This window comes from Echinops telfairi, unplaced genomic scaffold (assembly GCF_000313985.2).
Source record: "Echinops telfairi isolate 266 unplaced genomic scaffold, ASM31398v2 ScPeMD7_7469;HRSCAF=8507_1, whole genome shotgun sequence".
NCBI lineage: Eukaryota > Metazoa > Chordata > Mammalia > Afrosoricida > Tenrecidae > Echinops > Echinops telfairi.
This window is the reverse complement of record NW_022111373.1, coordinates 84246925-84260460: the sequence shown is the minus strand read 5'-3', so window position 1 is coordinate 84260460 and position 13536 is coordinate 84246925. Positions and strand designations below refer to the sequence as shown.

General features: G+C 42.7%; 1 protein-coding gene across 1 annotated transcript in view; it reads right to left on the bottom strand.

Moving 5' to 3' along the window:
* Positions 1–3398: 3398 nt before the first annotated feature.
* The window catches only part of CD180 (CD180 molecule), a 24995-nt gene continuing 14857 nt past the window's right edge, over positions 3399–13536 (bottom strand). Inside the window, exons 3-4 of the mRNA XM_004703694.4 lie at positions 11765–11931; positions 3399–5127 (exon numbers count right to left, since the gene is read on the bottom strand). Of these exons, the coding sequence (XP_004703751.4) occupies positions 3399–5127; positions 11765–11931 (1896 nt within the window). The remainder of the gene's footprint in view (positions 5128–11764; positions 11932–13536) is intronic.

The window sequence follows — 13536 nt, the reverse complement described above, 5'->3', positions numbered from 1 at the left end:
CCTGCTGCCTGCTTGAAAATTTTGGTTTCATCAGCCTCTGCAGCTACCTGAGCCAGGAGAAGCCTTCAGCTTCACTGCTAGCCCACGGAATTGAAACCTGTCCGGACTCAGACTTGCTCACTTCTACAACTGTATGAGCCATTTTTTTAAAAACAGAAATTTCTTTCAACAGAAGAATATATAAGCTACATTGGTTTTGTTTCTCTAGAAAACCCAGTCTAAGACAGGAAGAGACAGCCAATAAGTGAATATAAATGAACAAGTGCTTTCCAAGCACTGGCAAGTATGCAGTGAATAATTCACTGTGAGAGTGGTAGATTGGGTGTGGTCTAGGGGTTGGTTTGGCTTGGGGGGTCAAGGAAGTTTCACTCTCAGAGCAGAAAGCAGTGCCGAGACTTCAAGGGTAGGAAGAAGCCTTCTGGGGATTGGTGATAGCATCGTCTAAGCCAGTGGTTCTCAACCTTCCTCGTGCCGGGACCGTTTAATAGAGTTCCTTATGTTGTGATGATCCCCCAACCATAAAACTATTTTTGTTGCTACTTCATAACTGTAATTTTGCTACTGTTATGTAAATATCATAATGTAAATATCTGATATGCAGGATGTATTTTGATTGTTACAAATTGAACATAATTAAATCATAGTGATTAGTCACAAAAACTATATGAAATTATATAAATGAAATTTTGTTTTGAAGCATGGTGTAGCATGGGTAGCACAGTCTTCACACCGCGTTACTAGTATGTGGGCATAATACATGCATGTGGGTGGAACTGCCTGGGGACTAGAGGAGCTGTGTTTTGGTTTCTAAGACCATCGGAAATATGTGTTTTCTGATGATCTTAGGCGACCCTTGTGAAACGGTCGTTCGACCCCCCCAAAAGGGTCTCAACCCACAGATTGAGAACCACTGGTCTAAGCAAATGAAACAGCAAGTGCTAACGCCCTGAACTCCCTCACGTTGAAAGAATTTTACCTCACTGCAGCCCTCCTCCTGGCCTACTCTTCTTGATGTAAAGCAGTAAAGAGAAATTGCGCCCCCAAATTTCCACTCTATTGTTCCACCCTCATGCCCCGCCCTGAAAGTCTTATGAATTATAATAATGTATCAGAGTTAATCAATTTACTATGATGTCCAAGGAACAGAACGAAGAGTGGTATGACCAGAATGTGTGTAGTGGAAAATCTACTTCTCACTGGGAGAAATTTGAAGAAATGGATCACAAAGCACCACCTGAGCTCAGAGCCAGGAGTCTGCACAGTAAGTGCAATGGGGAAAATTGGGGTGGGGTGGGATGTAGGGAGGGAATCCGTGTTTGAGAAGGATCACTCTGCCTGTGCTGGGAGAATTGACCTTCGAGGAGGCAAGCAGAACAAATGAGGAAAGATGGGGATGGGAGGAGACAGCATGGCGGGGCTACCATGACTGTTGATTGAGCAGAGAGTGATGGTTTCTCGTGGCACTGAGCAGGTACCTGCCCCATGCTGAAACATTTTCTCGTTGGCCTGGCCTTCTCCCACAACCTTGGCTTTGAAGGAAGGATGTCAATGAGCCCAGGGGTTGAGAGTTGAAGATGTGGGGATCTGGAACACGTTCTGCTTCCATACTGATGGGGAAGGAGACAGATTCTTTCCAGTAGAACTGGACCAGGCACCCGCTTATAGGCCCCTGATTAGCCATGCCCTAGGAATTTGGCTCTATCCTCCTCACCTCCCACCAGTCCTCAAGGCCAAGATAGGAAAAAGTGTATAAGGTATTGGCCTCAGGTGATACAGTCAAAACTTGGAAGACTCGGTGAAGGAATTTATAAAAATACACTGCAAAATGGTATTAAACTGCAAAACAATAGCAAATGTATTATAGCCAGTAAATGATAAAGTAGCAGTATTTAATAATATACTTTAAAAATTGAAATGAGTGCTGAATGGTCTATGATGGACAGAATAGAAGCTTTTACATAAAGACAGAATCAATGTTACTGATGTTCCTCTTTTGCTTCAGGCCCAATAAGATCAGTCAGAGCACCACCTTTACTTGTTCATCGTGGATTCTTTTGCATTCGTTTTTAGTTTTAAAGTGGATTAAAGTATTATTTGCTTTAAATAAGCATGTTGGGTGTAAGATTTTAATTTCATGACTCAACAACTCATCAGAAAGGAGCAGCAGCAATATCCTAACATTGGTTCCAAGCCTCAGAAGTGCAGCGTCTCCACGTGTAAAAGCTGATTTCCCTCATCCCGCAGCCCAGACTTCGAAAGCTGGATTCCTGCATGGGTGTGACCCTTTGGGTCTTGGGAAAACCAAAGGCCCAGCATCATCACTTCCATGTGTCTGCAGATAGACTGGTATACAACCTTTACTAATACCCCACCCTCAACAGAAACGATTTCTGCCTAAGCCAGTCTCATTGTCTTGCTGGAAGCTAGTGGAAGGGCTGTTTCTCCCACATGTTTGCCTTGTAAGTGAGCATCTCCAATGCTCTGCAAGGTAAATAGGCTTTTGAAAGGCAGCCTGGGAAGTAAACCCCCCTTATCTTACTAATCAGGTGGGAAAGAGGCTTCTGAGGACCCATGGACCACAGGAGGAGAGCGATCTGGACCCTGGCCCACTTGGCTATAAGACCTGTAATAGAAGAGGACGAATACCCACCAGGAGTCTCCCTGAAGCTTCTGAAGTAAGTACAGTATATGCGGCTGGAACCCTAAGCCTCTGGGCAAAAGCAGCATTTTTTCTCTTTTTCTTTGTGGTAGCTAGTTGTCCCCCAGGGGTGTTGTAGAGACATGCGGTGGCCTTGAGTTTGAATGGACTCCATCATCGGGACAACAACAAAGGTTGGAAACACTCATGGAGTCTGTTTGGTGGCAGGATTCATTCCTCCGCCTGTTCTTTTAAATTCAGAGCGCTTTGCTTTTTCCATGTAAGAGAAGTACTGAGACATTGCCTTCTAAGTTTCCCCATGGTCCTGTTACTGAGAACCCAGACCCAAGCACAATGCCTCACTGTGGGTGAAGGCCAGTGGGTGACTGGAGAGCTTCAGGGTGGCCCAGTGGGAGGGCGGGCTGGTGTCTCCACTCAGGGGCAGAGTGGGAGGTGTTCGAAGGGATGTCCCTGAGTGGAAGGGAGAGAACCTTCTGATGTGTTCCTTTTCTTGCCTTTTCCTGTCACCGTCCAGGAGTGGAAATGAGTTGTGTCCATCTCAGCCACATCTGCCCCCACTCAGTTTGCCTGCCGGTCAGGCTCCATTAGCAGACACTCAAGGGAAAGATGCTTTTAAGGGGAAAAAAAAAAGAAAAGCCCAGTCTTATGAACCAGTCTCCAAAGTCTCTGGTCAGTAACAGGTGACAGCTTCTTCACTTCATAGAATTTCATGGAACACTTTATTTGCAAACCTTCAGCACTAAATGTGTTGGTATTTCCAGCGAAGACAGAATTTAACCGCAAAGATGAGCAGGATGAGGAACAAGAACAAAAGGACAATGAGAAAGAAAATACCCACCGCTGTCAGCCCGCAGGACAGCTGGACCGCGGACAGTTTCATTCCCCTTAAAGGTGGGGGCACGGCACACACGGTCTCCTCCCAGGCCTCCAGCTTCTGCAGGTTGTCTTGGAACCAGGTTAAGAAATGGATGTTAGAACAAGTGCAGTCCAGGGGATTGTGACTTAAATTAATAGTGCTCTGCTGGGACAAAGTGGGAAGGTCCTGGAGGGAAATGATGCTAATGCTGTTGGCAGCCAGATTGAGGTAGAGCCCTTTAAGATCTCTAAGAGCACTAATGCTATTGCCTGATAGGCTGTTGGAGCTTAAGTCTACATGGAGTATCTTTTCAAGGCCGTGGAATGCTTGCGGGTCTATGGAGAGGAGATGACAAGAGGTTAAAATCAGAATCTCCAAGCTGCCCACTGTCTGAAGCAAGTTGGTCTTTGGGACACGATCATCTTTAAAGCGATTTCCCTGTAAGTTCAGATACCGGAGACTTGGCAGGCCGGCTAGAAGATGTGGATTGTTGGTATCAAGGTGACAATAGGATAGATTGAGGACCTGCAGGGAAGGGAGGTTTTGGAAGGGACTTTGTGGACCATTGACATGCAAAGGGGTAAATGCCAAGTCCAGGAGTTCAAGGTGAGGACTTTCCGTAAAAGCCCCACTCTGGAGTCCAAGGGGCTTATTGTAGCTGAGGTTTAGCCATTGCAGGCCAGGCAAGCCCTGGAGCTGCAGGTTGCAGCAGTCGGAAGCTGCTATGTCATTGTGACTTAAGTCCAGCGTCTGCAGGCGCTGTAGTCTTTCCAAGCAGCGAGCACCAAAGTCAAGCGCCTTCAGGTTGCCTTTGATGGAGAGGTGTGTAAGAGAGGGGAAACTGGCAGCATTGATGTGACACAATTGGTCAAAGCTATTGGCATTGAGCACTAATTTCTTCAGTGAGTTCATCCCCTCGATCCCGGGGGGTAGCTCTTTCAAGTGAGCCGCCGTCAAGTCCAGTTCGTGAAGCCGGGTGAAGCACTGAAACGTGGCAGGTGAGACGTCAGAGAAGTGGTGCTTTTGGAAGTTGATGCTCTCCACGGACATTTCACAAAGTCCCTGGAGCATGGCCAAAGTAATGTCTTCATCGTCCAGGTCCTCAAATGTCCCAAGCCAGAGAGATTGAATAGTGGAGTTCTGCAGCCCCTTAAATATAACAGACACGTCAAAAGTCCCTCCGAAGTTCACATTCTGGAAGAATTTTGAATGGAAAGCTCCAGGCTCAATGCCTTTAATGTCATTGCCATTGAGGTTAAGGCTTAGGTTGGTGGCCTGCTTCAGAGAGTCCATGTCTTTTCTAGTGAGGTAGTGGATAGCATTATTCTGAAAATCCAGAAGTTTCAGATTCCGTGTTGGAAAGTCTGTGGGAAGCTGGATGGAGGTCAAGTGATTGCTTCCAACATACAAGCTTTCCAAATTTTCCAGATTGTGCACTGGAATAAATTCAAGATTGGATATTCCTGTTTGGATTAAGAAAAGATTCTTCAGACATGTGGGCCCATTGAGTGATGTTTCTGCCATGAATATCAGAGGATTTCCGGTCAGTACAATAGTGCTCAGCTGGTAATGGCTTTGAAAAGTGGCTTCATGTAACCAGTTCACTTGGCACCTTAAAAAGATAAGATGATTATATTCAAGGCTAATAAATTAGAATAAAGAAAAACAAGTGGCTACAGTGACATATGCCACGATGCCATTTGACAAAGCTACCTTTTGAGTATAGTAAAACAGTAATGCTATTCTTCAAGGTCAAACTTAACATTCTCTCTTCACTATCCACAGAAGGCCAACTAAATTATTAATAAATAGCAGTAGTTTGGAAAACATTGATTTTGAAATTTTCAGATGTTTTCTTTCTTTAGAGTGGATTCTTAGAGATCTGTGTTTGTAATATAGGGAACAATAGATGATTTGATTGTAGGCAAAAACCAAAAGATTATTTACTATCTTAAATAATGGATGAAGCATCATATGAGATACATAATATATGATATAGAAGATCTATAATGTGAAACTGGTATACTGGGCAAGTCATGACTACTGTACATGATAGTTTTTTCATGGATAATGTATAGAAATGATAACTTTTTGTAGGACTCTTTTGTCACATAATACAATATATGTAAAAGTCTTCGATGCAAATATGAAACACTAGAGGTTCAGATACACTCATCCTGGTATTGCACAAAAACACTGGCGATGATATATATGAACTCTTAGCACCCCTGGATACCAGGTTAGGGAAATCCGTAGAAGTTAATTGTGAAAAGAAAAATTGAATTCATAGGAGCACATTCACCCTCAAGCTAGCCTTGTCCTAGAAATATCTACCTTCCCCTCCTTGAGCCCAGTTTTAATGAGCCGTATGAGCCATGGGCAGGAGATCAAGCTTGGGCCCCCAAGCAGGATAGAAAGTCCTGCCAACATCTTTGGAAGTGATCTGTAACTTCAATATAATATATATTGAATTCCTACATAAACAGCAAAAAACACTTGTCAGGTTTATATGGAATGACAAGAGGCCCTAAATAGCCAGAGCAGTGTTGAGAGAAGAACAAAGTAGAAGGAAGCATATTTCTTGATTTAGAAACCTACGAGACAGCGATAGAAATCAAAATAGCCTGGCATGTAAGCAATGGGCACATCGACCAAAGACTCGAACTGAGAATCTTGACAAAAGTGTTAGGTCCAGTCCATGGGGAAAGAATAACCTCTTCACTAAATGGTCCTAGAAAAGTTAGCTGTCTATGTGCATGGGAAAACCGGACGTTGAATAAGGAAGTCTGAAGAAGAAGGGATGCATTTGAATGATGGTGCTGGTGAAGAATATCGAAGTACCATGGACTGCCCAAAGGACAGACCAATCCGCCTCGAAAGAAATACAGTCACGATGCTCCTTACAGGCAAGGATGGTAAGACTTCATCTCATGTATTTTGAACATGTCAAGACAGACCAGTCCCTGGAGTGGACATCATGCTTTGTGAAGTAGTGGGGCAGCAAAAAAAGAGTAAGACCTTAGACAAGACGGATTGACACAGTGGCTCAAACACAAGAACAACCGTGAAGATGGCACAGGCCTGGGCAGTCTTCTTCTGTTGTACGTCGGGTTGCTACGAGTCGGAATTGACCAACAACAATAACATGCGGACGAATGAAACAGGAGCCAGGCCTCACACCAAACACAAAATCAAATTCAAATGGAATGGAGGAGCTAAATGCGCACACTCAAATCATACAATTCTTAGAAGAACAAGAAAGGGCAACTGCCAGGTCTAGCTTTCAACAATGGATTATCTAAAGTAATAACAGAAGCACAAACAGAAAAAGACAACATAAAAGAGTAGACTCATAAAAACGAACTCCTGTTCATCAACAGATTATAAAAATAAAAAGCGCAAAGATAAGTTACACCCAGGAGAATATTTACCCAATTAGAATCTAATAGCATATATATGTGTGTGTATATAATTATATATACATATATAATTCTTAGACAACCTGACAGCAAGAGATAAATATATATGGATGGAGCTTGAAGACATATAAATAGTGAAATAAGTCAATCACACAAAAAAGACGAAGATTGCATGGCCTTACTTATATAAAAAGACCCCAAAATTAACAAGGGCAAATGTATAGAGATTAAAGTTTGTCAGAGGTTACCAGAGGATGTGGGAAAAGGAGACAGCATTTAATAGTGCTGGAAAATCACCTTGATTAAGCTGGGATGCACAGCCAATTGTTGTAATTGCTGCCAATAAGTTGTACATCTATAAGAAGTTGAGCTGATAAAAGTGGCGTGGCTGATGTATTTGCAACAATGACGACAAGAACAAAGAGCTGCCACAGCTGCTGCTACACAATCAAATACCCTGGGATCAGGTTCCATGGCTTGGAGGTCTAGGGTTATAGTTTCATGGGGCACTCCAGTTAATTGGCCCAATCACAGTGTAGTGCTTCTGTCTTGCTTCGTAGTTTGTCGCATGCTGCCTAGAATCTTAAAGGCCTGAAAGTGGCCATTCAAGGCACAAGGATTCGTCTAAGAAGGAAAGCCAGAAATGGGATGCAGAATATTGAATGTGGGGTTAATAGCTTTCACGAACAACTGTATCCTTTGCTATGTGACCAGAAATGGATGATGTCCAGCTACCACTTATGAACATTTTAATCAAATATCCCATAAAAAGAATCCTGATCAAAAGAGGGAAAATACAGAACAGAATTTCAAAATGTCATAGGCACTACACGTTTTAGAGTTATGGAGAATAGATGAACCCTGAAACTATTGTCTTCAGATAATATGTAAGCCTTAATCCAGAAAAATCCCTTGAAATCATCTTAAAACCAAACAATTGTTTAATTTCTAGTAAAAATGTCTTCCTTGAAGCAGTGAATTTATGCTAAGGGGAACAATTTAAAGCAGGAGTAGCTACACTAACAATGTATACACATAAAATTTAAGGACGAAAAAAGACAAGCCTCTGGAAACTGTCCAGAAACTCAAAATGTTACCTTGAATGGACGAACATAAAAAAAAAGAAAAGAAAAATCTCAAACAGTGAGATTGCACGGATATGTCTTGGTTTGGGCTCTGCATGGAGCAAAGAAGAAGTCTACTTTGAGCTTATGTAAGGGTAGCATTCCACTCATGAGGGGTATGGGCCGAATCCATTTATTTATTTATTTTTACAGTTTCTTTTTTTTATCATTTTATTAGGGGCTCATACAGCTCATCACAATCCATACACACATCAATTGTGTAAAGCCCCTTTGTACATTCATTGCCCTCATCATTCTCAAAACATTTCCTCTCCACTTAAGCCCCCAGCATCAGCTCCTCATTTTTCCCCTCACTCCCGGCTCCCCCTCCTTCATAAGCCCTTGATAATTTATAAATTATTATTTTGTCATATCTTGCCCTGTTGGACATCTCCCTTCACCCACTTTTCTGTTGTCTGTCCCCCAAGGAGGAGGTCACATGTAGATCCTGTAATCGGTTCCCCTTTCCCCAACCGCTCTCCCTCTACACTCCCATTATAGTCACTCACACCACTGGCTCTGAAGGGATCATCTGCCCTGGATTCCCTGTGTTTCCAGTTCCTATCTGTACCAATGTACATCCTCTGGTCTAGCCAGACTTGCAAGGTAGAATTCGTATCATGATAGTGGGGGTGGGAGGAAGCATTTAGGAACTAGAGGAAAGTTGTATTTTTCATCGTTGCTACATCGCACCTTGACTGGCTCGTCTCCTCCCCGACACCCCTCTGCAAGGGGATCTCCAGTGGCCTACAAATGGGCTTTGGGTCTCCACTCTGCACTCCCCCCCATTCACTATGGTAAGATTTTTTGTTCTGATGATGCCTTATGCCTGATCCCTTCGACACCTCGTGATTGCATAGGCTGGTGTGCTTGTGTGGGCTTTGTTGCTTCTGAGCTAGATGGCCGCTTGTTTACCTTCAAACCTTTAAGACCCCAGACGCTATACCTTTTGATAGCCGGGCACCATCAGCTTTCTTCACCACATTTGCTTATGTACCCATTTGTCTTCAGCGATCATATCATGGAGGTGAGCACACAATGATATGATTTTTTGTTCTTTGTTGCCTGATAAGTGATCACTTCGGCACCTTGTGATTACACAGGCTGGTGTGTTCTTCCATGTGGGCTTTGTTGCTTCTGAGCCACATGGTCACTTGTTTACCTTCAAGCTTTTAAGACCCCAGATGCTATATCTTTTGATAGCCCAGCATCATCAGCTTTCTTCACCACATTTGCTTATTCACTTGCTTTGTCTTCAGCAGTTATGTTGGGAAGGTGAACATCGTAGAATGATGGGCCGAATTTATTAATGATGCCATAGACCTCCATAAAGGAATTCAAGGCGAGATTTTAGTTTAAAGTGGCTCCAGGGTGGCCCTGACTTCAGGCAACTTGTGGAGGCAAATACAAACCTTTTCTGGGGGAATATAATTCCGTACCAGGAAAACTTCCATACCTTAACGTAGAGATTCTAGTAGAGAGACTTTCATGAACTCCATCACCGTGATAGATCACATATGGAGGTGTTTTCCTATCTGCTTCCCTTCTCCATCTGCTTCTGCCTCTCTCTCCTGAATAATTTTAAGTCAAGTGGCCAACACACTGGTATTTCAGGAAGCAGCTCCCAAAAGGAGAGGCTTGTTTTCCAGGGTCACACATGATAATATTAGTAATTCATTAGTATCAAATTCCAGATAGGATTGTAAACAACAACAACACAATTCAGATGTATTTCCAAAAAAGAAATGAGTTCCAAGTGAAAATTCCCTAAAAATCTAAGGAAAGCCTAATAGCTAACGTCAGCCGGAGGACAAATCGACAAAAGCAGCCGTTGCCACAATAATCAGCTGTAGCTGATAAATACCACGAGAAGGGATGAAAATATGCTTAGGATGTTTAATCTCATACTAAGAATAAAAGCATCATGAGAAGAAACAGAAACACCACTGACTAGAAATGTTCGTAAAATTTATATATACCAATGAAACTTATAAAAGTGGAAACAATCAATGTAATAATAATTGAAATTAGAATAGCTTATACAACAGGTTCAACACAATTGACGGTATTGATGAACTCATTATCTCCAGGGGGAAATGACTGAGACTGTAGCCTGTGAAGAGGAAATGCTGGTTTAACAGTGGATAACCCTTGTACAGTTAACTGCAAAGTCTGAGGTCCAGACGCGCAAGTGGCTCCCCAGGAAAAAGGTGAGATGTCTGTTCCAGTCTCAGACAGTCGATGGGGCAGTTCTACCGGGTCCTGAGGGGTTAGCAGGAATCAGAATCGACTTGAGAGCAGTGGGTATAGCGCCCAGACCTGAAGAGATGGAAAAGATGCACCCATCCGAAAGAGATTGGAAGGACAGATGAAATGAACAAGGTAACTCCGTTCAGAGACCTGACAATCAAAGAGTGAATGGGGGCCAGAGTCCTGGGAATATACTTCAGGAAGAAGAAAGATTATTCCAGGGAGGAAGGTCTGAAAAATCAGGGTAGACGAGTGAGTGAAGATATAGGGAGCTGTTGGAAAGAATGAAGAAACAACTACTGTTTAGAAAACTATTTACAATGCCGACTTGTGGCCAGACGAAAGGTCAGAAGTGGAGTAGAGAGGAAGGTGGGTAGAAAGCATGAAGCCAGATTCTGTCACGTCTTGAAAACAGGAGCAGAGAGAACTCTGGGACTCTGAATCTGGAAAAGCAATCCTGGCCCCACTACGCACTCCTTAAAAATGGATAAAACCCGTGTCACCCGAAAAAGAAGAACCGAAACAAGAGGGAAAATAAATTTCCTGAGGACAAAAAGTATAGGGAACAGAATGACATCTGTAGTCTGTCTTAAAGGGCAAGTGTCTCTCTCAATGGTTTGTTTCTAAGCACCTGTACATGGAATCCTGTTGGGGAGGTGGCCCAGGGTCACTGGTTTACTCTGGACTTGGAATCAGGAAACTAGAGACCTTGTTCTCTTACTGTGTTCATGAAAGCAAGTTCAAGGAACATCCTTGAATCTCATCTAACCCTAAGACAGGTGAGAGAATTCACCAGGCTTATCATACAGGGAGTTATAAAGATGAAGCAATAGACTCCATTTAAATATCCTCCCATGCTGAAGTAGCCGTCCGCTGAATAAAAAGTCGAGGAAACAGAGTTACTCTCAGCCCTCACCTGCAGGGAGCACCTTTCTCCTCTCTTCCACATACCCCCCACACTACACCTCCTTTTGTCTCCCTCTCTGTTGCCTTGTACTTCAGTCCAATGGTCCTCCAACATGCTTTCAATACTGATAACTGCCACTAAGGTCAAACAGTTAGGGGGAAAAGAGAAGATGGTTTGTGTGTGTCCCTGATAAATTTTTCTTTACATGGTCTCACCCCAAAATGGTCATCTATGTTCTAATACACCAACAGGACATCTTGATTTAGTAGGACATTTAGTTAGTTTACATTTTGTTATCATTTTTCCTTAACATTTCTTGAATTGAATTGTTGCAATAAGTACTTTGAGAACCATCTACTTTCCTCTCCTCTGCTTGCTGTTTCCTTAAACGATGTTTTACCTGCCTACAAATATTGCATGGGAAACATTAACACAGAGGATAAGCAGGCTTGATGGTACAACCCACCCCAGGCCCTGGAAACAACATGAGTGCAGTGTGTAGTTCCTTATGTAAAATGCCAGCCATGCACAGAAAGCTCAGATACGTACCTGCTTAAATCCAAATGCATAAGCTGAAGGAGTCTGCAGAAGGTTGTATTTTGGATTGCAGGCAAGAAATTAAAGCTGAAATCCAGAACTTCTGTTGTGTTTGGTAGAGTATCAGGAATTTCCCTAAGACCTAAATATGCACAGTTATATGTTTTGTTGACTTCTTTCTGATGAGAAAACAATGTAAATTAGTACTAGGTTTAATCATTGGCTTATCTAGCAATATTGCACATATGTTTTATCCTTTGAACAGAAATACTTCTAAAAATCTTTATCACATAGACATTTGGAAAATGCAGAATAATATGTGCAAAAAATATTTGGCAATGAATATTTTGGTAATAGCAAAAGGTTGGCAATACCCAGCACAATCATTAATATGGGGCTAGTTGAACCAAACAAGGTATGTGCACAAACTAGTATGTTCTTCAGCGGAAGAGAAATTGATGAGCTCCAGACACAGATACAGAGTGATATTCAGGATATATTTTAAAGTACTGATCTAAGAACGGAAGTTCCAGCATAGTGCACATCCCAAAACCTCAGTGTTATTGTGTCACCGGCAACTCACAGAGACTCCATAGGACGGAGTAGAGCTGCCTCTTGGGGTTTCCAAGAGTTTAACTGTTTACGGGATTACAAAGCCTCATCTTCCTCATGGCTGTCGGGCTCCAAGGGCTGACCTGGAGGTTAGCAACCCAACTTGCAACCACTATTGTGTGTAACACCACCCCCATACCCCCAAACAAAAACAAAAACAAATTCACTGCCATCAAGTTGATTCCCACTCATGGTGGCCTATAGGGCAGGGTAGAACTGCCCCTCTGGGTTTCTAAGACCGTAACTCGTTCCAGGAGTAGAAAGCCTTGGCTTTCTCCCATAAAGTGTATCTTAGTGTTAGGCGGGACCAAGTCAGTTCCAACCCATCGCAGCCCTGTGCTCAACAGAGCGAAAACCTGCCGCATCCTGCACCAACCTCATCATTGTTTCTATGCTTGGGCGCGTCGTAGCGCCACTGTATCAATCCATTCTTTTAAGGTCCCTCCTCTTTTTCCTTGTCCCTCCATTTTACTAAGCACAATATCCTAATCCAGGGACCGCTCCCTTCTGCGAACATGTCCAAAATCTGTAAGAATGTCTCGCTATCTTTGCCTCTAAGGAGCACTCTGACCATATGTCTTCCAAGACAGATTTTGTTTGTCGTTTCAGCAGTCCAAAGTACTTTCGATATTCTTCTCCAGCACCGCAATTATTCAAATGCATTGATTCTTCTTCAACCATCCTTATTCAATGTCCAACTTTCAACTGCATATAAGGTCATTGAAAATACCATGGCTTGGGTCAGGCCTATCTTAGTCCTCAAAGTAACATCCTTGCTTTTCTATACTCTAAAGAGGTCTTGTGCAGCAAATTTACTTAACGCAACTGGTCTTTTGATTTCCTAAGTGCTGCTTCCATGAGCATTGATTGTGGATCCAAGCAAACTAAAATTTTCTTTCTTTTTTTTTTTAAGATCATTTTATTGGGGGCTCTTACAACTCTTGTTACGATCCACACATCAACTGTATCAGACATTTGTACCTATGTTGCCATTGTTCTTTTCTAGACATTTACTTTCTATTGAGCCCTTGGTATCAGCTGCTCTCCCCCAACCTCATGGCCCCTTGATAGATTATAAATTATTATTTTCATATCTTACACTGACCACTGTCTCCCTTCCTCCATGGTTTGTTGTTCTTCCCCTGACATTATTTTTAAAATCACAAAATATA